This window comes from Microtus ochrogaster, chromosome 8 (genome assembly GCF_000317375.1).
Source record: "Microtus ochrogaster isolate Prairie Vole_2 chromosome 8, MicOch1.0, whole genome shotgun sequence".
NCBI classification, from domain to species: Eukaryota; Metazoa; Chordata; class Mammalia; order Rodentia; family Cricetidae; genus Microtus; species Microtus ochrogaster.
The window spans coordinates 19,090,112-19,113,196 of NC_022015.1; the positions used below are offsets into that span (position 1 = coordinate 19,090,112).

General features: G+C 52.3%; 2 protein-coding genes across 2 annotated transcripts in view; both read right to left on the minus strand.

Annotated features, from left to right (window-relative positions):
• Positions 1 to 11,465: 11,465 nt before the first annotated feature.
• On the minus strand, positions 11,466 to 15,717 carry Lat (linker for activation of T cells). The gene is made up of 5 exons (XM_026781503.1): positions 15,200 to 15,717; positions 15,034 to 15,128; positions 12,193 to 12,255; positions 12,031 to 12,093; positions 11,466 to 11,932 (listed from the first exon to the last, which is right to left on the minus strand). Coding segments are annotated over exons 2-5 (225 nt in total). The 5' UTR covers positions 15,035 to 15,128; positions 15,200 to 15,717; the 3' UTR covers positions 11,466 to 11,834.
• Positions 15,718 to 17,157: 1,440 nt separating this feature from the next.
• The window catches only part of Spns1 (sphingolipid transporter 1 (putative)), an 8,038-nt gene continuing 2,110 nt past the window's right edge, over positions 17,158 to 23,085 (minus strand). Inside the window, exons 3-12 of the mRNA XM_013347974.2 lie at positions 22,438 to 22,574; positions 21,290 to 21,441; positions 21,133 to 21,199; positions 19,998 to 20,143; positions 19,607 to 19,762; positions 19,020 to 19,209; positions 18,630 to 18,695; positions 18,281 to 18,379; positions 17,824 to 17,995; positions 17,158 to 17,500 (exon numbers count right to left, since the gene is read on the minus strand). Of these exons, the coding sequence (XP_013203428.1) occupies positions 17,448 to 17,500; positions 17,824 to 17,995; positions 18,281 to 18,379; positions 18,630 to 18,695; positions 19,020 to 19,209; positions 19,607 to 19,762; positions 19,998 to 20,143; positions 21,133 to 21,199; positions 21,290 to 21,441; positions 22,438 to 22,574 (1,238 nt within the window). The 3' untranslated portion in view covers positions 17,158 to 17,447. The remainder of the gene's footprint in view (positions 17,501 to 17,823; positions 17,996 to 18,280; positions 18,380 to 18,629; positions 18,696 to 19,019; positions 19,210 to 19,606; positions 19,763 to 19,997; positions 20,144 to 21,132; positions 21,200 to 21,289; positions 21,442 to 22,437; positions 22,575 to 23,085) is intronic.

Consider the following 23,085-nt stretch of genomic DNA (forward strand, 5'->3'; position numbering starts at 1 on the left):
ACGGCGCTGGCAAGAAAAACTGCGCATGCTCAGTACGGAAGCAATCGCTTCTCCAGATAGCTTCTCCTGTTTGTTTTGTGCAGCTCTAAGTGTACTGGAACTCATGAAGACCAGGCTGCCATTGAATTCAGAGAGCTGTGGCTGCCTCTGCCTCCAAAATGGGAGGATTAAAGGGTGCCTCTTCAGACATTCCCAAGGCTGGCTGCATCCGAGGATGCATGATTCATGGCTAGAGAGCGAGCACCAATTGGCACCTCTGAAGCCACAGCAATGCACTGCCAAGTTTATAAAAACATTAAATTGTATTGAAAATTTAAATGAAAATAAACCAGCACATGCACACGCGGGACTACAGGCCACCGTGAGACAGCCCACATCTGTATGAGCCAGAGGTGAAAGGCCAGTGAAAAAACCCGTGCTCCAAATGGCAGCCACAGCTGACAGCCTGTGGTTGCCCTCTCCTTGGCCCAAGCACTTCCTCCTTAGTAACAGAATTCTGTTTGTGTTTGAGGTTGCTAAGGGTTGCCAGATTCAGAAACACAATTCCAGGTATCTTTACAATGACAAGCGGCCCTGACCTCAGTTGTGGCCTCCCTGAATGAAGACTCTTCATATTTCTCGGACAGGCCTCAAGCTCGTGGGAAGGGTCCCACCTTTACCTCCCCGTTTTCTTCTCACAGGAACACAGACCGTACCACTGGCCGCCACCTCATCACGGCTAGGTGGAACTAAGAACTAGGGTGTGAGGCAGAGAAGCAAAGTACTCTGTGCCCCAAATGCTGCCAAGCCCACTGCCCTCCCTCAAGCAGGGAGTTACTGTGCCAGCCCACTGCCCTCCCTCAAGCAGGGAGTTACTGTACCAGCCCACTGCCCTCCCTCAAGCAGGGAGTTACTGTGCCAGCCCACTGCCCTCCCTCAAGCAGGGAGTTACTGTGCCAGAAGGCACATCGTTCCTGCAGCAGACTCTGCAGGTTTATATGCAGATGGTATATGCAGATCGTGACGGTTTTCTGGAATATAGTAGCAAAGCATTTCATTTAACAAAGTCAGCATAATGGTTTCCAACACATGAAAGTACAGAGAACAAAACACTCTTTTCTTTTCTTTTTTTTAAGACAGAGTTCTTCAGCAATTATGGAGCCAGTCCTGGAAATTGCTCTGAAGACCAGGCTGGCCTTGAACTCACAGAGACCTGACTGCCTCTGCCTCCTGAGTGCTGGGATTAAAGGCGCGCACCGCCACCACCACTGCCTGGCTAACTTCTGGCTTCTGAAGGCAAGCACTTATACATACATACTACAAACATAAAAAATTAAAAACCCATCATAAAATATAACCGTGCAGATCTTCTGGAACCAAAAGGGCAGGAAACAAGCATCAGCAAGATGCTGAGAACCTGGAAGCTGTGTGTGCCATTAATGAAAATGCGGGCAGAGTGCGCACCGTGGAAAACCATGTGGCCTGGCCTGAAAGAATTCAACATCTGATTTGCGTCTGATCCATCCATTCTATTTCTGGGTGTGTGTGCAAAAGAAAGGCAAGGCTTTGAACAGACGCGTGCACTCTGAAGTTCACGGCACTGTCACATACACAAGAGCAGGGCCACCTATGACCCGTGAGTCTGTCTACTAAGCACGGTATTATTCAGCCTCTGGAAGGAGAAACTGAGCAAGCTGGCCTGTGACTCGGGAAGCTGACTAGCAGGATCACTCGAGACCAGCCTGGGCGATATGCTTACTGTCTCAACAAAAAAGAACAAAATTCTCATACATACTACAGCATAGGTGAATCTTGAGGACATGATGAACCCAGTCATAAAACAACCAAAAATGAAAACCAGAGTGGAGGGGGGAAGTGGGACATTGGTTAAGAATACAGTTTTCATTTTGCAAGATGAAAGGACTCTGGAGCTCAATCTGCCCCTCGGCGATGCGAGCATACCCAGCGCTGCTGAATTTACATATGGCTGAGCTGGTGATTTCATGTCCCAAGGGAGCTTCTCTTGGCTACAGTCTTTAAAAACCAAGCACTTGAGTGGTCTGCCACTTTCACTGTTTCACGGGTGCCTTCCCCAGTCTGGGCTTGTCCCACCTGCTAGAGCTGGACGGCTGTGAGGCTCGGGGGCCTGCCTTTTTTTTTTTAAATGATTTATTTTAAATTAATGTTTGTGAATGTTTTGTCTTCACTTACATCTATACACATGTGTCTGCTACCCTCGGAAATCAGAGGATGCCAGGGTCCCCTGGAACTGGAGTGAGAGGTGGCCATGAGCCACCACGTGGGTGCTGGGAATGGAATCCGGGTCCTGGTAATTGCTCTTAACTGCTGAGCCATTGCTCTAATCTGCCAGGGGTTTTGTTTTGTTGTTTTGTTTTCTAGACAGGGTCTATGTAGCCCTGGCTGTCCTGTAACTCACTCTGTAGACCACGATGGCCTCAAACACCTGCCTCTGTCTCCCGAGTGCTGGGATTGAAGGTGTGCCCCACCACTGCCCGGATAATCTACCAGCTTTTAAAAGCGGTTTATTTTTTGCTTGTTTGCACCGACGGTGTTGGAGATTGGACACGGGGCTCTGGTGTGCCAGGCGAGTGATGTGCCACTCGAGCTGTTTGAACAAAAGCAGCCTCTGTCCTTTTGAACTAATTCTCCAGTACTATTGGCTGAGCTCCGACTCCAAGCCAAACCCTTTGTGGACCCCTGGAGTGGCCCTGGAGAACACGCAGCACACAGTCCAGAGAGACAGAGTCATGGCAACGCTGCATCACAGACTTAGAGACTGAGGGTGGAGCCCAGGCACAGAGCATGTCCTTAGCATGTGCACAGCCCTGGAACCCGGCACTGACACTGGAAGAATCAAATGAACGTTATGAAGCCAACCCCACGGTGTAATAGGATACAGGGGCACTTGGAGAGGGAAAGGACTGTATGAAGGGAGAATTTTCAAGCCGGATCCAAGTGACTGAAGGCGGCCGGAACATCAGACAGAGAGAGCTGCTGTTTCTGAGCTGGCAGGAACTGGGAGGCAGCAAGAGTGATTTGGGGAACAGGTAGGAGGCAGGTGGTGGAAACACTGCCAGCAGCCCGCTATGCACGAGTCAGATGAGAACCCATCGGGGTAGGAGTGAGAGTTCCAGGGCCACACACTGAGATTCTGGAGGGGGAACAGGGGGCGGGGAGTGAAGTCCCAAATACCATGGCAAGAAAAGTAATCATCAGAACCAACTCTTGATTCCTGGAGAAAAACTGAGCAGTGGCCTCCCTGGGCTCACCTTTTACCTCAGCATTCACTGTAATGATGAGAAAAGACACCTATCCACTAATCCACTCTGTCTTCTGTCTCCTGTGCAGTGGGTGTGTTGGGGCCCAGAGATGGGAGGGAAAAGCAAGGCTGGGACCCAGAAACAAAAGTCTGCAGGGTGGGGTGGGAAGGCTGGGGGAAGGGCACCCCAGTGTTGGTGGTCTTTACTTACGTGAGAGAAACCCAGTGGTGTAGGGCTAGAGAAACCTGGGCCCTGCTCACCTTGTGGGGATAATCCCTCTCCCTGACCCTGTAGTAACTGGGAGTGGGACCTAGTCAGGGCTCAAAGGAATAACACAGCGGACCCGAGGGAGACAGGAGTCACATTGCGCCCATGACCTTGTGGCTGAGGTGGGGGTGTCTGGGCTAGCAACAACAGCCACTACTTGGTGTGGCCACCCCTGCCTCCTGCTTGCTCTTCTCCCATGATCCCCATGCCCGTTCATGGCCCCCAGTGCTTCTCTGGCTTTAAACAACCCCGGCTGGTTTCTTCAGCTGCCACAGGAACTCGGAAGGACCTGAATGGTTGCCCAGGCCACTGCAACAATCTGATCGCTCTATAGGCCCCGCCATAGCTGCTGGTGTCCCAACTGGGCCTCTGACTGGTCACGTGGGCTTGGATCAGTGAAGCCAGGCTCTGCCTGGTGGGTCTGAAACATGCCCAGTCAAACGAGGGTTCTCAGTTATCAACTGGCTGACAGTCACCTAAACCCCAGTCTTTCTGAGCCGATCAGATGGTTCAGAAGGTAAAGGCACTGGCTGCCAAGGCTGGCCACCTGAGTTTGATCCCCACCACGCACACAGTAGGAAAACTTTCCACAAGTGGTCCTCTGTCCTCCACACACATGCTGTGTGCACTTGAGTAGAGTCATCAACCAATCAGTGCAAATTGTTTTTAACATTTCAATCCAGTACTACTGATGGGTAGAGCATGCGTTAGGGTGTGAGTCCTGGTCACATCCGCAGCCTGAGATCAGTCAGTCAGATGCAGCACTTCTGCATCCAGTCACGGCTAGCCATGCCCACAGCTGCCTGCACTCAACTTTCATACTATTTGTCTTTAAAGCAGCCTCCTTTGGGGCTGGAGAGATAGCTCAGCAGTTAAAAGCATTGGCTGCTCTTATAGCGAGTTTGACTTGGACACCCACATGGCAGCTCCCTCCCAGCTGTCTGGAACTCCAGTCCAGGGAATCCAGTGCCCTCTTCTGGCCTCCACAGCTACTGTATACATGTGGTGCATTTATATTTGCTGGCAAACACTTGAATAAATAAGATTTTTTTTTCTTTTTGAGACAGAGTGTCTCTATATAGGCTGTCTTGGAACTTACTATGTAGACCAGAGATCTGCCTGCCTCTGTCTCCCAAGTGCTGGGATTAAAGGTCTGTGTCACCACGTCCAGAAATACTATATTATTAAATTTTTTATTCAAAAGAGGTTATAGCTTGATTCTGTCTGAATACATAAATAAACAAACAACAATGGACTGGCTTAGAGCCAACCAGATTTGGCAAAAAACAATTTAATGGGATCAGATTCCTGTCAGGAGGCATCCTGGTGGTGTGACCATAAAGTCTCTCAAATTCTCTGTGCCTCAATTCCCACACTTTCTAAATAGAGTTAATAAAAGCAGCTACCTTAGAGTTACAAGACAAAAGCAGTAGGACATGTCACAAAATGCCACCAAAGTAAGTTCACCCCCGTGAGAGTGGGAAGACTGAGTGGAAGGTTTGGGAGGGGGACCAGACCTCTCTCCTGCTCCAGAAACCTCTCCTCTGACCCCTGGCAGGTCCAGCTGACCAATCCCCTTCCCCAAGGGTCTGATCACCCACCCTCAACTGTTACAGTCAGGCCCCTTGACTTAATTCTCACATGACCAACTGGTAAGGAGGTGGGTTCAATGGGCCCCATCCAGAGGGAAGAAGGGAGATCTGCAGGAGGTTGGTGGCAAGACCCCTCTGTCTACTTTGCAAGGGAGCGAAAAGATGCTGGGCTCCCACCCCTCCCCCTCCCAGCACCCCCAAGGCATTATCTCCAGGCAGCAGTAGCAGCTGAACCTCCTGGTATCTCTCTGATCCCCCAGATTTCCGGTTCCCCAAAGACAACTCAGGATGTGGGGAAGGAGGGGTAGGGAGAGGAGGAGGAGACCGAGCAAGAGAAAGATGAGAGAGAGAGAGAGAGAGAGAGAGAGAGAGAGAGAGAGAGGAGAAAGGAGGAGGAGGAGGAGGAGGAGGAGAAAGAGGAGGAGGAGGAGGAGAAGGAGGAAGATGGAATGACCATTATCAAGGGACAGTGACAGACACACCAGAGGGAAAATGCAAGACAGAAGCAGACAGACAGACGGTTGGAAAGACAGAGAGAAACAGACAAGAGGCCTGTCTGTTCGGGTCACGCCAGTATTAGGGAGATGGAAGCGGGAGGGTCAAAAGTTCAAGGTTGCCAGGCTTGGTGGTCACCTTTAATCCCAGCACTAGACAAAGGAAAAGCAGATCTCTATGAGTTCAAGGTCAGTGTGGTTTACAACAGAGAGTTCACGCCAGCCAAAGCTACTTAATGAGAGCCTCTCTCAAACAACAACAAAACGTTCCAGGTCATCGTCGTTGTCCTTAACTGCACAGTGAAGTTAAGGACCAGCCTGTGCTTAAACAGTCTCAAAGGGGGAAAAGGAGATCGAGTCAGAAAAGCAACACGTGTACAAAGGGAGGCAGAGGCGGGGACGTCGAGAATGAGGCAAAACTGAAAGCAGTCTGTGGGAGAGGGCGAGAGCAGGGCTTGGTGTGTGGGGTGCTGCAGGGACCCAGAACAGAGAGAAAATTAGTAAGTTTGTGAGCCTGGTGGGAGAGGGTGAGAAATGCTAAGCACCTACCTGGTAGGCGAGGAGGAGGGGTGGCTGGCCCAGAGGCTAAGCCAGAGGGCAAAGAACCTGTCACCTTCTTCCTCAAGGCACTAGGGACCTGTCAGTCCCCCTCCCCTTCTTCCCCCGTCCCAGGGTTCTGGTGCTCTAAGTGCCCACCCCACTGAGCTCACACAGCCACATCCTAGAGAAGTCCAGTGGGGGAGGCACAGCACAGAGGGGGAGGGTCCGGGAAGACAGGGGGCACAAGCCAGTGAGTGTGGTGGCTGAGGAAGAGGAGATCAAAGAAAGACTGGCTGGGAAGATGGCTGGAGGGAGAGCCCCAATCCCGTCTAAGCCTGGCTGTCCTCTCTGAGCCTCGGTTTGCCAAACAGGAGCATAGAGAAGCCATGCAAGGGTGACCCTCTGAACAGGCTATATGAAAGCACAGGGCCCTGAACACAGCATCTGGCAGGTGCCTGAAGCCCGGGGCCCTTGCTGCAGCTGATGCCCCCCCCCCCCAGCATCCTGTCTGTGAGGCGAGACACTTTCATTTACAAACGGCAGACACACAGCTGAAGCCCATCTAGACCAAAGGAGGGTGCTGGAGCACCATGTCCAATGGCGGGGCCTGACCTCCTCCCAGGGCGGATCCAGGCCTCGGTGGAGTTCTCAGCAACCTGCAGCCCTAACCTCCCTACTATCGTTTCGGGATGGTCCCTCGAAACTCCAGGCCTGGGCCCTGTTGAATGGTCTCGGGGTGAAAGAGTGTCTTCCGGTGTGTCAGGCAGAACCAGCTGACTGTAGTTACTCTTTTGTTTTGCCCTGCTTTTTCCTTCGCCAACATCTAACAGTACATGGCTCCCCTTCCTCTAGCTCCCAGCAAACAGCGCTTCCGTTAATAACTGCAATGAGCTATGTGACAGTAAGAAAACCTTTTAACCTCCGGGCCTGTTTCCTCGTCTACAGAATGGGCCCAGTGAGTGCAGCGGGAGTGGTGTGTCTCTGCAGTAGAGCACCTGGTTTTCTTCAGATGCCTGCTCATTTCCAGTCTCTTTGAGTTCGGGGTAGAATATAGAACATGGCAAACCTCGCCAGTCAGCACAGGGGAGATCTACCAGCCTGTGATTGGTTCAGGAGAGTCATGTGTCCTGACAGAGTGATAGAGTTCGACAGAATAACCTCAGCCAGGTGGTGGTGGCGGCACACTCCTTCAGTTCCAATACTCAGCGGAGCCCTGTGAGCTTGAGGGCAGCCTGTCTACAGAGCAAGTTCCAGGACAGCCAAGGCCACCCTGAGAAACCCTGTCTCAAAAAACAAACAACAAACAAACAAACAAAATTTTAGTGTTTTTGCTGGAGAGGCCAAGACATATTTCATGGGCTCTCAGAAGGATATGATACTCAGAGCAGACAGAATCATGACCTGACCGCACAAGGAAAAGCTGTGAGGAGATGGCTGAGGGGGTAAATTGTTTACTCCAAGCGTGAGGGCCTAAGTTCAGATCCCAGGACATGTGTAAAAATAAATCCAAACTGGTGACTCTGGGAGGCAATGATCAACCACGCTCTCCTGGTGCCTCCCAGCCACAATCTACGAGTCACTGTGGTCCCCAGATCGTGAGGCCGCTTCTCTGCTACCCCAGCGCCTGTTCCTGCACGCCTACCTCAAAGCCATCTGCCTCTCCTAGTCAGCCTCCACAGCTAACGCAGAGAGAGTTGCTGAAACACAAACTCGGCTCTGTCATCCTGGCCTCCCAGTCTCCAGGGACCAACCATGGCCTCAGGATGAAGCCGTCAGCTTGCTCAGTCCCTCCGTCCTCCCTTACGTCTGCTGTGGGAAAATCTTTTGGACACTGTGGAACTATATCACTCCGATTAGTTTATTAAAAAGCTGAATGGCCAAAACTTAGGCAGGATTTCCAGGCACAGAGGATGCTGGGAAGATGGGTGGGGTCACAAGGAGACACAGAGGAAGCGTGACAAGTAGGAGATGAGATAAGCCGTGAGCCACGTGGCAGTGCTTAATAGAAATGGGTTAATTTAAGTTCTGAGAACTCGTTAGAAACAAGCCTGAGTTATCTGCCAAGCTTTCATAAATAATAATAAGTCTCCTGTCATAGTTTGGAAGCTGGCTGGCAAGATAGGAAAAGACTAGCTCCTACACACGTCTGTTTCTCCAAGATCCTAACGCAGTATTTCTTTAGCTCTTCAACCTCTCCTCAGGGCTTTAGTATATGTGGCCCATAAAGCCTGGAACATCTTGGGCAATTCATCCAATTGTCACAAATCAATCAGTGACGCTCTGGCCCGGGGCTGATTATGCCACACACTTTATGTCCACCGTTCCTGGGCCTTCCATGATCTTGTTTTTGTTTTATATTGGATTATTTGGTTTGTTTGTTTTGTTTTTCAGACAGGGTCTTGCTAAGTTAAGTAGCCCTAGCTGACCCAAGACTTGCTGTGTAGATCAAGCTGGCCTTGAACTCACTGGCTCTGCCAGCCTCTGCCTCTCAGGTGCTGGAGTTAAAGACACACACCATCATGCCCCAGGCCCTTGACTGTAATTATTATGAAATCATCCAGACCTGAAAACACTTCAAATTTTTATGGAATAATTATCGAACACTTTTAGAGCCCCCCATTACAATGTTTTGGGGGGGCAATGCCAGAGCTCAGACCTCCCCACATGCACAAGTATGCTACCGCCGACTCCCCCAGGCCGGACGTGCACAGTTCGCTGAGGCCTTTGTTGCACTCCCCTCCTGGTTCCCTCCCTCCACTGAAGGTGGTGCTGTCCTGAATTTCATATTCACTCCTACACCTGCCTTGCTACACCACATGCGCGTGCCCCTGAGCAACACATACAGAGAACATCCCTAAATCCAAACATCTGAAACCCAAGGTACTCCCAAATATAAAACATTCCGAGTGTTGACATGACATCCTGAGCAAAAAATCCATGTCTGGCTTCAAGGGGCAGGTTTCACAATCACAATGCAGTGCATTCACAATCATGGAGAGAGCTGCTCTCAAGACTATGTGTATAAGGCGCATATGAAACTTAAGAATTCCATGTTTAATAATAATAAAGTCCAAGCAGAGGCAGATGGCTTTCTACTGGGTCCCTCTGTTTCTCTGCAACACCGCCTTGCACAGCTGGCGCCTGTACATCCATTGAGCTGGTAAAGGTCCTACTCAGGGAACCCACTAGGCACAAGGGCCTGCCTGTCTTCAGCTTTACCGCTTGTTGCTAAATTGTTTGACAAGGTTGTTCTGCCAATTTGCCTTCATTAGTAACTGCTGTTGGAGCCTCTGCCCATTCCTCCTGTCCCTGCCACCCAAAGAAAAGAATCTAAGCCCATTAATTTATGCCAAGGGTTCCCAGACTCTCCCTCTTCAATTTGCTGCAGCTGGATAATCTGAAGGGCTCCCCTGTTTCCAGCTGTTGGCACTTTGCAAAGTCACCAGAATATAGAGGCTACCAAGAAGCAGCGTAGTGACTCTGGAGGCCCAGATCTGATCGTAGACTGATCTTTCTGGCTGTGCATCTTCGAGCAAGTTACCTCACCTCTCTGGGCTTGTTCCCTTACCTACAAAATGCAGACACTAGCCATAACCATCAACAGGGAAGCCACAGTGATTATGGGATACAGGGGGTACCAGGAACTCAGATTCCTTCAGCAGCCACGGAGAACCACTAACTCTGTATTCATCAGAGTGGCATTGGTTCCACAACTGACACCCCGAGCCAGTTGCTGGCACACTGTGATTTACCAGCCTACATGAACCAGAGGTTGTAGAGGTTATTTTGCTCATATGTGATAAGATTCAGGTAATATCTAAACCACCCCTCTCCTATCCAGGGTTTCATTCATAGGCAGGCCTTGCCAGTGGAGTCTCCAGAACTATATCCTTCTGACCCGGTAACAGCTGGGATCAAAAGGTCTCCTGAAAATTCCCAGGCCTATCCCACCGCCGCAGGCCACAGGCCCTACCTACCGGAACCATCATTAAGCAAGGCAGGAGAGGACCAGCTCACGCCCCAGGACAGAGGGCTGGGTTGCCACCTCTAAACACACACAGAACGGAACTGGGAAAGAGTGGGTCCTGAAGGAGACCCGGATAAAACGCCCAGAACACAGGCGATGGAGCCAGGCCATTCCCACTTCCAGACTCAGCAAGCTGGCGCTGCAGTGACATCTGCAGGTGTCGTCACACAGCGGCACTGAAGCTTGTTGGCTGCGCCTGAGCTTCAGCTGCCTTAGCCACTTTGGTGCAGGGTGAGCTATGTCCCACTATGTGTCTGTGCCAGGCTGGCTTCGAGCTCCTGGGCTTCAGAAATCCTCCCACTCCACCCAGAGGCAGCCGAGACGACCTGTATACACCACCGTGTCTGACTTGCTCAGACCACTTCAGTGACTTCCCTGAGAACCACGCAAAAGACAAGAACCGAGACGCCTGTGGGGCCATCAAGGCCAGCCCTGTGCTTTGCAAGTAGAAGGAATGACAGTCACCAAGGAAGGGTCTTGCTGCTGACACACACTACCCGCCCACAGGTGCCCTGTACCCCTTCTCTGCCACTGTCACAATGAACAGTTGCACACCCATGAACTACCTGTGGGGAGATACATTTTGAACCCCAGAAGGGCCAGGCTGGGTCAGAGGCCTCACTCAGAAAATGGCTAAGTTCAAGTCACTGTCTGCTGTCACTTACAGTATTTAACCAAGACTGTGGAGAGGGGCCCCTGTGGAGGAGGGAGACCCAGACAGACAGACAGACAGACAGACAGAGTTATCCATACACTCTGTTCTATTTTTTTGTTTTTGTTTTTGTTTTTTTTGAGACAAGGTTTCTCTGTAGCTTTTTAGTGCCTGTCCTGGAACTAGCTCTTGTAGAGCAGGCTGGCCTCGAACTCACAGAGATCCACCTGCCTCTGCCTCCCAAGTGCTGGGATTAAACGCATGCGCCACCACTGCCCGGCTATCCATACACTCTGATGCAGACTCGTGTACACACACACACACACACACACACACACACACACACACACACACACACACACACACATACACACACCTAGACCCATAGGTCATGTATGTCCACCTTCACCAACATCCCACAAAGAAAAGGGCAGCCCTCAACCCAACACTACCTTACCCAGCCTTCCAGGACCCCAAAACCAACAGGGCTGCTGACATCTGTACACATCTGTCTTCCCAGCACCAGGAAGGCAGAAGCAGGATGATCACCCACATGTTCAAGGCCAGCCTGATCTATACAGCAAGACCCTGCCCCAAATAAAAACAAAAACCAAAAGGAAGACTTTGGACCATAGGGGCCTTTATTCCATGACAAAGTCAGGCAGGAACAAGATTCATTCTCAGGCTTCATCAAAGGTGTAGAATACTGGGGACATAGACTGGACCCCAAAGTAACAATAAATTAGGAGAGATTCTCAGGTTGTTGACAAGGCAGAGGTCAAACGGGATTCCTTTAGAGCCACTCCCAGCTGCCCAGTTCCACCCTCCCAGCAAGGCTAGTTCCAGGACAGATGGCTGCAGCTGGAACACAACAGGGCAGGGGAGACAGCAAAGGCAGAGTCACCGAGTCATGAAACCACTCAGGTATCCAGAGCCAGATGTGCCTAACAGCTGGAGGTGGCCAGGAAGCGGTCCTGGCCAGAAGACCTGCTCACCAGGCTCTCAGTGAAGTTCCTGCAGGTTCTCATAATCGGGAGCTTCTTCTCCCTCCACTCCTTCCTCTTCTCCTTCATCTTCCACTTCCTGGGAGGTCACAGTGGCTGGGAGGGAAAGGCAGAGGGAGATTGGTGTTCAGTCCGCAGGCTACCTGCTCAAGGCAGCTCTCCAAACTTCTGCCCCCTTCCACCTCGGTACACACCCTGCTCAGCACCGCTCACTGGCTGCAGCTCCTGGGACACATTGACATATTCCCGGCTCCCATCTGTGAAGGACAGATCAAGAGAGACAGTCACAGGAAGGGCAGGCCACGGAAAGGGTGGGGAGAGGCTATAGGACATACATGGGGTACAGAGCCACCTACCCAGAGATGCTTCTGCACTGTCCTCACTCTCAGGAACATTCACGTAGTCTTCACCCGACTCCACTGCAGGACAGCCATTGCAGTACAGTGACTAGAAGACCCTCAGCCAGGCACTGCTTCCCAGAAGCCCCCTGGTCTCCAGACACAACCTTCCCCCTGAGACAGTCCCACAGAATATTCAGGAAAAGCAAGGGGAGCAGCCTGGGCAAGGGCCAAGAAGATGGACAGAGATCGGCTGAACCAGGGCCACCGGGAAACAAAACAGTACGCCACAGTACAGCTGGGAGCAGGGAATCAAAGGCGCTCAGAGGACAGACATCTTGGTGGCATGTGAAGGAGGTGGCACACTTGGCTCAGATGGTGTCCCGTCTTCATCAGACCTGTCTGGCTACTCGATATTACCAGTCATTGCCCACACCACATCTTCCCAGGCCCCACACATATCACTCGCTCTGTTACATTGCTTGTTTGGTTTCACAGTTGCCTGGTTTCCGTATGAGCAAGTAGACAAGCGGGGCTTTGGAGCCAAATATCAGGGTTCAAATCCCAGCTCCAGCACCAGCCAGCTATGTAACCTCAGGTAAGTTACCCCAACATTCTATACCTCAGTTCTCTGTCTGTAGAATAAAGTTCATAACAGGACCTGCCCGCAGGGACTGTGTGAGAATGTTGAAACAGTAAATTGTAAAATTAAGCCTGCCATACGCTATGTGCTACTAAGTATCTATTCATAAACCTGCTGGACATGGTGACACAGGCTTGTGGTCCCAGAAGGCTGAGGCAGGTGGTAACTTGAGCTCTGGGTTTAAAGACAGAACTGGGTGGGCATCACTATAGCAAGACGATGTCAATCAATCAGTCAACAGAAATGAGTGAACGAACCCTAGCATAGTACGGAAGAGAAGGGCAGGAGGGGAGGAGTAGTCAGAGGAGCACCAGGAACTGTGAGGTTTAATGAGTTATATGTACTACAAGGGAAGAAAGCAGGTCCTCGGTCACCAGCAGCTCCTTTAGTATCTTCGTGTGTGTGCTAGGCAGATGCATGCACCCACGAACACGCAGGGGCTTTATCCACTCCACCTCAGATCCTTGAGATACAGCCCCTAGCAATGATTCTTTTATCATTACAATTTTGCTGTAATTTTGATTACATACTAATCCCTAACATAATCCAGCAGACATACCCAGGAAATAAGAGAGGGGATGGATGAATGGGTGGATGGATGGATGCATGTATGGATGGATAGATGGATGGAGAATCACTTAAACATTCTCAGGGTACAAGAGAGAAATCACAAATTAGAAATCTATATCACAAATGGAACCAGAGGCCAGGTGGAACATGCCTATAATCCCAGCACATAGAAGGCAGAGACAATTGGATGGCTGAGTTAAAGGCCAGACTAGTCTACAAAAGCAAGTTCCAGGACAGCTGGGATTACACAGTGAGATTCTGCCTCAAACAAACAGAAAAACCACACAGGGCCAAGGTATAGACACAATAGTCTAGGATAAATGCAGAAGGTTGGGTGTTCTGAATTAAAACTCCAAAAATCCAGAATATTCCAAAATTCCAAACCTTTTAAGTACTGGTATGATGCCACAATGGAAATTTCTACACCATGAAACTTTGGTTTCATGCAAAAGGTTAACTAAAATTTTCATAAACTACCTCCAAGGCTAAGCATGGTGGCACACACCTTTAATCTCAGCACCCAGGAGAAAGAGACAGGCAGATCTCTATGAGTCTGAGGCTAGCCTGGTCTACGTATCGAGTTCCAGAACAACTGAGGCTATACAGTGAACCCTGTCTCAAAAAAGAAAACAAAATTCTACCTTCAAAAAAAATAGCAGGGCGATGGTGGCGCATGCGCACTCGGGAGGCAGAGGCAGGCAGATCTCTGGGAGTTCGAGGCCAGCCTGGTCTACAAGAGCTAGTTCCAGGACAGGCACCAAAGCTACAGAGAAACTCCGTCTCGAAAAACAAAAAAACAAAACAAAAAAATACACATACATATATACACACATATATAGTGTGTATATAAATATATATGGTGTATATAAAGCACAAATGAATTAATTCCATGTTTAACCTTGAGTTCCATCCCCAACAGAATTCATTATATGTGTATAAATATTCCCAAATCTGCATCTAAGAGTTTCAGGTAAGGGATACTCACACCACAGAAAAAGAAGAGACTGAAAAACTGAAAATCACCAAACCCTAAAGGAGAGCGGGAAGGAAAGAGACCAAGGCAGAAAAATGCAGCCCAAGAGGAACAAAGACCACATGGTAAGCAGAAGAAAGCTTCAGAGAAGAGAGAGTGTGAGTGAGAGAGACAGACAGACCGACCAAGAAACAACCTCTAACCAAAGTTCTTACTGATATATTAGATGATATTGCTTCCATGGAACAAGAACAGGGTACTATATAAAAAGAACACTCAGAAGCCCAAAAAGAGCTTTCAAGTAAGAAAAGTGGATTTTTTCTTTTCTTTTGTTGGTGGTAGTGCTGCTGCTCTGGTTTTTGAGACAGGGTCTCATTATGTCATCCAGGCTAGCCTCAAACAACCCCCCTACCCAGACTCTTGATGCTAGGGTTACAGGCGTGTGCACTCACGTCCAACCAAGAAATAAAATCAGGACATTCAGACAACAGACAAAAATGATAAGATAAAGAGGGTGCAAAGGTGAAAGGAAAAGCCAGGCAATCAGAAGTGAAGAGCGGGAAGCCCAGCATCTGAAGGAGGAAATGGAAGGGCAGCAATCATCACAGAAATGAGAGGGAAGAGAGGAGCAGCAGCACATGGCAGAAGGAGGCGGACAGAAACCTCGACTCACTGGAGAAGGCGCTGTCCCGGAGGCCAGGGTTGCTGGGCACAGGAGCAGAGGAGACGACGGGAATGGTGGCAGGGGTGCTGTCAGGAAGCACTTCTCTGGAAGGAAGGAATGAGGAGGTAAGAAAGGGGACCCAGCTTCCACTCCCACCCTCCGCCTCTCCACTCACAGGTAGCCCTCATTGGGGTAGTCCTCCTCGTCCTCCTCGTCCTCCTCGTTCTCAGAGGTTGGCTCTGTGAGGAACGAGAAGTCAACATGACCTGGGACAGACCCAGCCTCCCCCACCCCACCCAGTGCCCCAGACCCTAGACCCACCCTGGTTCTCGTAGCTCGCCACACTGTTGACTTCAAAGAGAGGGAGAGGAAGATGGAGTCAGTGCAGGCTGCACGCCCTCTCCCCAGCCCTCTAGCCCTTTACCCCCTTACCATCATTTGAATCCTGCTGGCAACCCCCAAAGGGCTGTGGGGATCTCCTGGAAGTCAAAGGTCAGGGAAAAGTTCTAGATAGGACTCTGAGGGTAAGAGGCATTACAACAGGAAAAAAGTCACCCCACCCCCCATCCTAGAAGGTGAGGAGGCACAGTGGATCAGAGGGAGGGAGCTGAGGGGTACTCACAGGTCTGGCTGCACCAGGGGTGGGTAGGAAGCAACAAAAGGATATGAAGTGTCAGTTGTTGAGGGGCTGGTTATCTCTGAGGACATAGAACCAAGCTTGAGGGGACTCCAGACATTCCCTCCACCCACCCATGTCAAGGCCTCGAAGGACAGATGTACCCATAAACACCATACCCTAAACAGGCATGGGGGTTCCCACTTTCCCCCAACCCAACCCAGATAACAGCCCTGCAGACAGCTTAGGGACAAAGAAAGGCACACTCTCGAGAACCCTCAAGAAAGGTCAAGGACACAGAACTTACGAGTTGGTTTGATGAAGATACTGCTTGGGTACAACCTGGCAGGAAAAAGGCAGCCTGAGTAGAGGGCCAAGTGGGCCCCAGCCCCGATCTCTTCATCAGAACAAAGGGAAGACACAGGGCGACGGGACTGAACACTCACCTTTCTGTGGACACACTGTCATAGGAAGCTGGAGGAGAGAGGGCCAACGAGGCAGGATCAGGGTACACTGGGAACAAAGATGTTCAGTCCCATCCTACCCCCCAAGCAGGACTGAGGTACAAATGATCAGAGGGAGCCAGGGGCTGGGGAGAGGATCCCATGGGGTAACCAGTGTCCAATACCCCACAGATCCCCCACTTACCTGGCAGCTCACGGCAGCGCACACACAGGGCGGCCAGGAGCGTGACCAAGAAGGGCAGCAACAGGAGGCCCAGCCCCATGGGGCTCAGAGTGTCTGCTTCCATCTGCAGAGCACCTGGCCCAGGCCCCGCTGCACCGCAGCCCCTCCAGGCAGAGCGGCAGCAAGGGTGTGGGACTGAGTGGGCCCCAGCCTGGGATCCAGTGGCAGTAGCTGTGTGCTTCTTTGGGGCTCAATGACCCCCGCTTCCGTGCTAGACTGAGTGGAGATCAGTGTTGGGAGACGCTGGTCCCAGAGCCTGAGCTGGGACCTGTGCCCCAGCTACCAGTTGCCCGATCCCTATGCCCAGCTGTACCAGCCCCTTTCTTGTTTCCCCGCCTGCTTCTCCTCCTCACCACCCGCGTGCGACAGGAAGCTGTGGTGAAGGCAGGAAATCATCAGGCTCCTCAGCCGGCTGCGCCTGCCCCCTGCCCACTCACCCCCACCCAGTTGTGGGAAGGGGGAGGAGGCAGAGGGACTAAGTAAAGGAAGGGGTCCGAGGCTGCAGGACGAGGCAGCCCCTCCGCTAGGAGGGGAGACATGTGCCAGCCAGGCAGGCTGTGGCCTCCCCATCCCTGGAGGGGAGACTCTGCAAGGGCAGCACTGCCCCCACCTTGCAGGCTTGCCTCTGGGAGATCAACTTCCAGGGGACCACAGTGAGTCACAGTCACACCGAACCAACTCACTCAGAAGAGAGCGGTTCTCCTTCTAGATCGCCCAGCCCCGAAGACAGGGACTCACCCCCAGGGTGACCCGACTGCCCCTGGTAAGTCCTGAGGCTACAGACATTCCCTGAAACCAATGGCACCCACAGAGAGACAAGTAGCCGGTCATAGTCTACTTACAAATTTTATTCCATTACAAATAGCACCAAACTCCTTGGGTTGCCCTAGTAGACAGGACACCCCCCCCCCATTTCTGAACCCCCATCTCTTCCTTGGGCTGCCCACGTAGTGTCTGGGAGCTGGGACATATCCCAAGGCTTCCTCCTCGGACCTGGATCTGTTGAGGGCTTCTGCCTGGGCACCTCCTGGGGTGGGCCCAGGGCCTGTGCACCTGTGGCTGGATGGGCAACAGCTCCTCAGATGAGAACGCTGGACACAGGGACACGGGTAGAACGGCCTCACTGAGGGACCACAATCTGGTCATCTGAAGGCCCTGTCTCCTGCAACAGACCTGAGGGGAAAGGGTCAGAGCCAAGGCCAATCAGATAAGAGCCAGCAAGGGGACAGGTGAAAAATGGGGCTGAGGGGCAAAGATGAGACAGCAGTGAGAGCCTTCAGAAACCTTAGACAGACTCAAAACTGAGTGGGTGGTACTGAGAAGCTAGTACCCTTGACCCTGGCAGGTGGCTGGTAGCTTGGGCCTGGGCTGATGGGACAGTCTGAGTGGTGGGAGAGCTGTGAACTAAGAGATGTGGGGTGCAGACATGTGACTCAAAGGATGGACAGACTGACGGACAGTACCGTGAGCATGGGCTGACCGTGGCCCCCACTGACCCTGCACGTGGAGTTGAGCCCGCCGGCGGTCATCCTCAATGAATATGGCAGTACCCAGGAAAGCCGCGCCACCCAGGGCCCCAACGAAAGCACAGAGCATGAGTGAAAACTGCAGGGCCCGGAACTCGGACAAGAAGGAAGCGGGCCAGCTCCGTTGGAGGCGGTCAGAAACCTGTCGGGACGAAAGAGTCAGAGACCCAGGGATGGGGAGCCCTGAATACCAAGAAAATGAAAACTGGACCCTAGCCACAGCGTGAGACCCACAGCCCCAAAGGTAAAACTTTCTCACAGCTTCCTCCCATCCACCAGAGGCACCAAGGAAGAAAGTACCACAGGCGGCTATTGCCTAACTAGGCCAGACTACCCCATCCACCTAGGCTCCTGTCACCAGCCACCTGCCAGGGTAGGGAGTGCCAGATTCCAATAGCATCCCATCCCAGTCAAGGATAGTACTCACTAGACCAATGAGGTAAGGGCTCCCAGCATCACCTAGCAAATGGGATAGCACGATCTGGAAGGCCTCGGCAGTGGAGCGTCGAGTAGGGATCACCACATACTGGGGAAGAGGGGAACACAGTAAGGGTCCCAGAAAAACCAAGGACAAAGCCCACTGTAAGCCCAAGGCAAATTTGTCACTGAGGTCAAGGACAGGCAGACGTGGGACAAGGCAGGCCCAGAGGCCCCTCTGTGGCTGGACTCTGCAGTACACATGCAGCTGAGATTTGAGGGGAAAGGCCAGAATTTGGAACAAGTGCCACCTCCTGACCCCGATCCCTGCCCCCTTCAGCCTCTGCCCAGTTACTCACCAGTAGGATGTCAGCTACGATGGCCCAGTTCATGGACAGCAGGGTCTCCCCAATAAAGATAAAAATCTGGAGGGCAGAAGTGGGAGCGAGTCACATGGCCAGGCTTACTTATCCACCACTCCCTTAGTCCCCATTGTGCCCCACAAGGCAGGTGCTAGCCTCCTTGCCACCACCTTACACCTGAGGAAAGAGCGAGGTCACACGGCCTTGCCAGCCTCACCCAGCGGGGAAGGCCCAGGGTTGGGATTTGGAAGAAGGCATTCCACCTTCAGCCTGCTCTGAACTGCTCTGCTGGCGGTCATCCTCAACGGACACAATGGTGCCCAAGAAGATACTGCCCCTCCTGCCCCCGTGCAAAGATACCCACTAGACCCCTGGTATCCCACTCACATAGGTAGCCACGATGCTGCCTCGGGCACAGGCCAAGGACAGGAAGAGGAAAGGTGCAGAGCCCAGGAGGCCAGCCGCACAGACCAGTGGGTCGGCCCGAGGGTTGAAGCGGCGAAGACGGCGGCTGATCTCCACACCCAGGCCCACACCCAGAACTCCAGTCAGGCACGTGATGAATCCAAAGGTGAGACTAGGGTTAAGCCCAAAGATGAGACTCCCTCCCTGGCATACTCTGTTGTAGGGGCATGGGAGCTACTCCCGCTCCTGCAAGGCCCTGACCCAGCGAGGGCAGTCCACCCCAACTGCCCTCAAACCCAAACCCATCCCACACAGAACCCCGGGGCCGTTGTTACCCCATCACACGGGTTCTCGGAACCAGAAACCGAGACTCCAAGAGAGGAGTCAGGACTCAAACCCTCGCGGCCTGAGTCCAAATCCCTGATATCCCCCCACACGCAGTCCCCCCACTCAGCCCCTCCCACGCACCTGTCAGAGGACGAGAGTCAGGACTCAAACCCTCGCGGCCTGAGTCCAAATCCCTGATATCCCCCCACACGCAGTCCCCCCACTCAGCCCCTCCCAGGCACCTGTCAGAGGACGAGCATGAGTCTCCAGGGAGACAGGGCAGGGTCTCTCCCAGAACAACACGGGAGCGCAGCAGGAACGCTGGGGCCCAGAGAGCCAGGGAGCCAGTGACGAAGGCCACAGCAGTGAAGCCGAGGGAGGACAGGACGAAACTAGGACTGGGGACATTGGGAGGAAGTCAGACCCACAGGGGTGTCCTCTCCTCCTCCCTGGCTTATTCTGCTGTCAGAAGCTGGATGTGACCTATGTGTGTAACTCAGACAAATGCCTCAAGACAGCAATGCCTGGGTCCCTGGCCCCAAATATGGCCTCCTGGCAGGACGCAAAACCTGGCCTGTTTAAAACTTCAGCCCCCGTGGAGGCCTCAGATGTGGAAGAAAAGGGTCAACTCACTTTCGTGCCAGTGCCTTCAGATCTGCCCACCATGAGGTGGGGCTCAGGGGTGGTGAACCTGAGTGCCGCTCCACAGCTCCTCTTGGGGGCTCCTGTACCACCAGGAACAACAGCAGAACAGCCACCACCCCCAGACCTGGTGTCACCTGGGGAAAGAACAAGCTTTGGGGCACAGGGCAGGGGTATGCTGAGCCCCTGGGGCCATGAGGAGCGAGGAAGACAGACATAAGGGCTGGTTTAGAAAATTTGGGACTGAGACTTGGGAAGGTTTGCATCTGGGGACATCCTATTTTTACAGGCCTAGATTTATTTTTTTTCTTTTGGTCACAGCACCCTGATTTTGTTTCAGGGGCCCCCATCTTACTCCACATGGTTCAAACTGATCTGAGGCCTAACCAAAAGGGCTGTTGATCTCCTGCCTGCCGTGACTGGTTACATAATGGACACATGACCCAGGCTCATCCAATCAGAGACCATCTCATGACTATTGTTCAAGGATCTGAGGTACCCAAGTTGCTCAGTTAAAAGACAATCACTTGGGTTTTGTTTGTTTTTGTTTTTCAAGACAGGGTTTCTCTGTAGCTTTGGAGCCTGTCCTGGAACTAGCTCTTGTAGACCAGGCTGGCCTCGAACTCACAGAGACTTGCCTGCCTCTGCCTCCCGAGTGCTGGTAAATAAGGTTAACGCGGAGAATAGGAAAGTTAAAACAAAACACGAGAGAATCCAGCGGTGGCGTGGGAGTCCTGGGTCAGCTTCACTTTCCACCAGGAAAGCTCATACTGCAGCTGATTTCTGCAGCTTGCAGATTTACACCTGCGAGCGAGGCTTTTGGCTCCCTACCGAGGACCAGACTTGTTGCAGCCTCAGCACAGTGAGCACGGCCACGAAAAGGAAATGTATAGGGCCAGCAAGCTGGCTTAGTGAGTAAAGGGTCTTGCGGCCAAGCCGGACCACCTGAATTTAATCTCCAGGACCTTCGGCTGAAGGAGAAAACCGACTTCCAAAGTTGACCTGACTCCTACAGGCATGCATACACACACACTTTTTTTGAGTGTGTTTAAAAAGGGAACAATGACCATCAGAAAGGGAGGTCAGCAAGAATGTGGCTGACTCCCCAAACTATAACCAGACTCACCCGCAAAGCCCAGTGCCAGTCCCCGGCCACATCCTTCACTTTGGAGGCTGCAATGTAACCTAGACCACTGAGAGAAGGCAAAGGGGAAAGAGGGCACAAGCTGTCAGTCAAACGCCCCGCCAAGCCCCACCCCGCACCAAGCCCACGGCCTACGCACCTGCCCACGGGAATAGCGAAGTAGAAGACGCTGAGCATCCGACTCCGCTGGTCTGCCACGAAGAGGTCGGCGATCAGAGTGGGCGCAATGGTGGAGTAACTGGCCTCCCCGACTCCCACCAGGCCCCGGGTCAGGAGGAGCAGCCAGAAACGCTGGGAAAGGAGACAAGGGGGAGGTAGCATCCCACCCTGGAGCCAGTCTCCCAGGAGACATCTCCAGCTAGTGCTGGAGAGGCAGCAGGGACAGCAAGAAGCCTGGGTTTAGAATCACACAGACCTGGCTTGGAATCTTGGCTCCACTTACTAGCTGTGACTTTGAGAAAATAACTTAACCTCTCTGAGCCTCAGTTTCCTCATCTGGAAAAGGGAAACAACAACAGTTTGTTCACATCGATACTGTGAGGGCTTCACACTCGTTAGGTGCAAAATCAGTCTTGGGTTTCTGCTGTTCTCTCCCACCTATGATCCCCCCCATGGTGAATAATGATCTTAACTGGGGGCTGTCTGCTTACCAAAGGCACCTGGTGCCAAGGCCAGGGCGCGTGATTACCTGAGGGCACTAGGGCCTGGGGCTGATGGGAAGATTTCAAAGACAGAAAAGCATCTGCCAGGGAAATGGGAGGGAACCACGTGGCATCATGTGTGTTCAGAGTTTTTGGAAGGAAGAAGTGGGTCACTGTGTCAGAGTCTCCCCAGAGATCCAGCAAGGACGGGGCCAGGAGAGCCACATGAAGCAACCAGAACGGCAGTTGTCGACAGAGCCAACAGAGCGGCAGGGGCAGCACTTGAGGGTGGGTGAACTAGGGAAGTGACGGCCGCCCCCGGCTGCTCTCTCACCCACATTAGCTCCAGGCTTAAGAGGAAGCCCAGTACCAGGAAGGGAGAGGACAATGCACAGAGATCAGCGGTGAAGTATTTAGGTGTTCGGTAGGAGAGTTGGGGACAAGCAAAATGGTGAGTGAAAGAAAGTTCTAGAAGAAAAGCGAACAGGATAGGGTGGGCAGGTTAACGCAGGCAAGGGAAGGCAAGATCTGTGTATGGTGGCACAGATCACGGAAACTCTAGAGGTTCCCCCACACTCAGTCCAAAATGACTCCAGAGAGCAACAGCAATATTGATGGGGAGTGGGGAGCAAGTTCAGGGCCTCACCTCTCTGGGGATGAAGGATGAGCCCAGCGTCACCAGAGACCAGAAGGCAATGCCCCCGCACATGAGGTACTTCCGATTGTACCTGTCACCCAGGTAGCCGAACACGGGTGCCAACACCATATAACTGGAGATGAACACTGGGGGAAGAGCAGAGAGTCATGGCCCAGTCCTGGCCCCTTACTGCCCCCCCCCATTCCAGTTAGGGAGCAGGGTGGAGGAATGCCTAACGAGAGTCACCAGGCCACCTTCACAACTTCCCATAGAGAATGGAGCATCCAGCAGATATGTCCCACCCTTCTACCCAGCCTGAAACAAAATCCACGTCCACACCGCACTCACGGTGTCCTATCTAATCCAGTCTCTGCACCTTCATGACAACCGCCAAGATCGATACCACATTAGGGTTCGGCACTCAGTGTTCCCTCTACCGGGACCATTTTCATTTCTGTCCTGAGCGTAACAAAACTCAACTGCTTCAAATTCCAACCCAGATGCATACTGGACTATCATACATCCTGACCCAGACTATCATACATCCCATCCCAGACACATACCAGACTATTATACATCCCATCCCAGACACATACCAGACTATCATACATCCCAACCCAGACTATCATACATCCTGACCCAGACTATCATACATCC

Coding starts and splice junctions, on each gene's coding strand:
- Lat (XM_026781503.1), bottom strand. Junction 12,094..12,192: donor CAGTGCAGAAGCATCTCTGG/GTAGGTGGCTCT, acceptor TGTCCTTCACAG/ATGGGAGCCGGGAATATGTC. Junction 11,933..12,030: donor AGTGAGCGGTGCTGAGCAGG/GTGTGTACCGAG, acceptor TTTCCCTCCCAG/CCACTGTGACCTCCCAGGAA.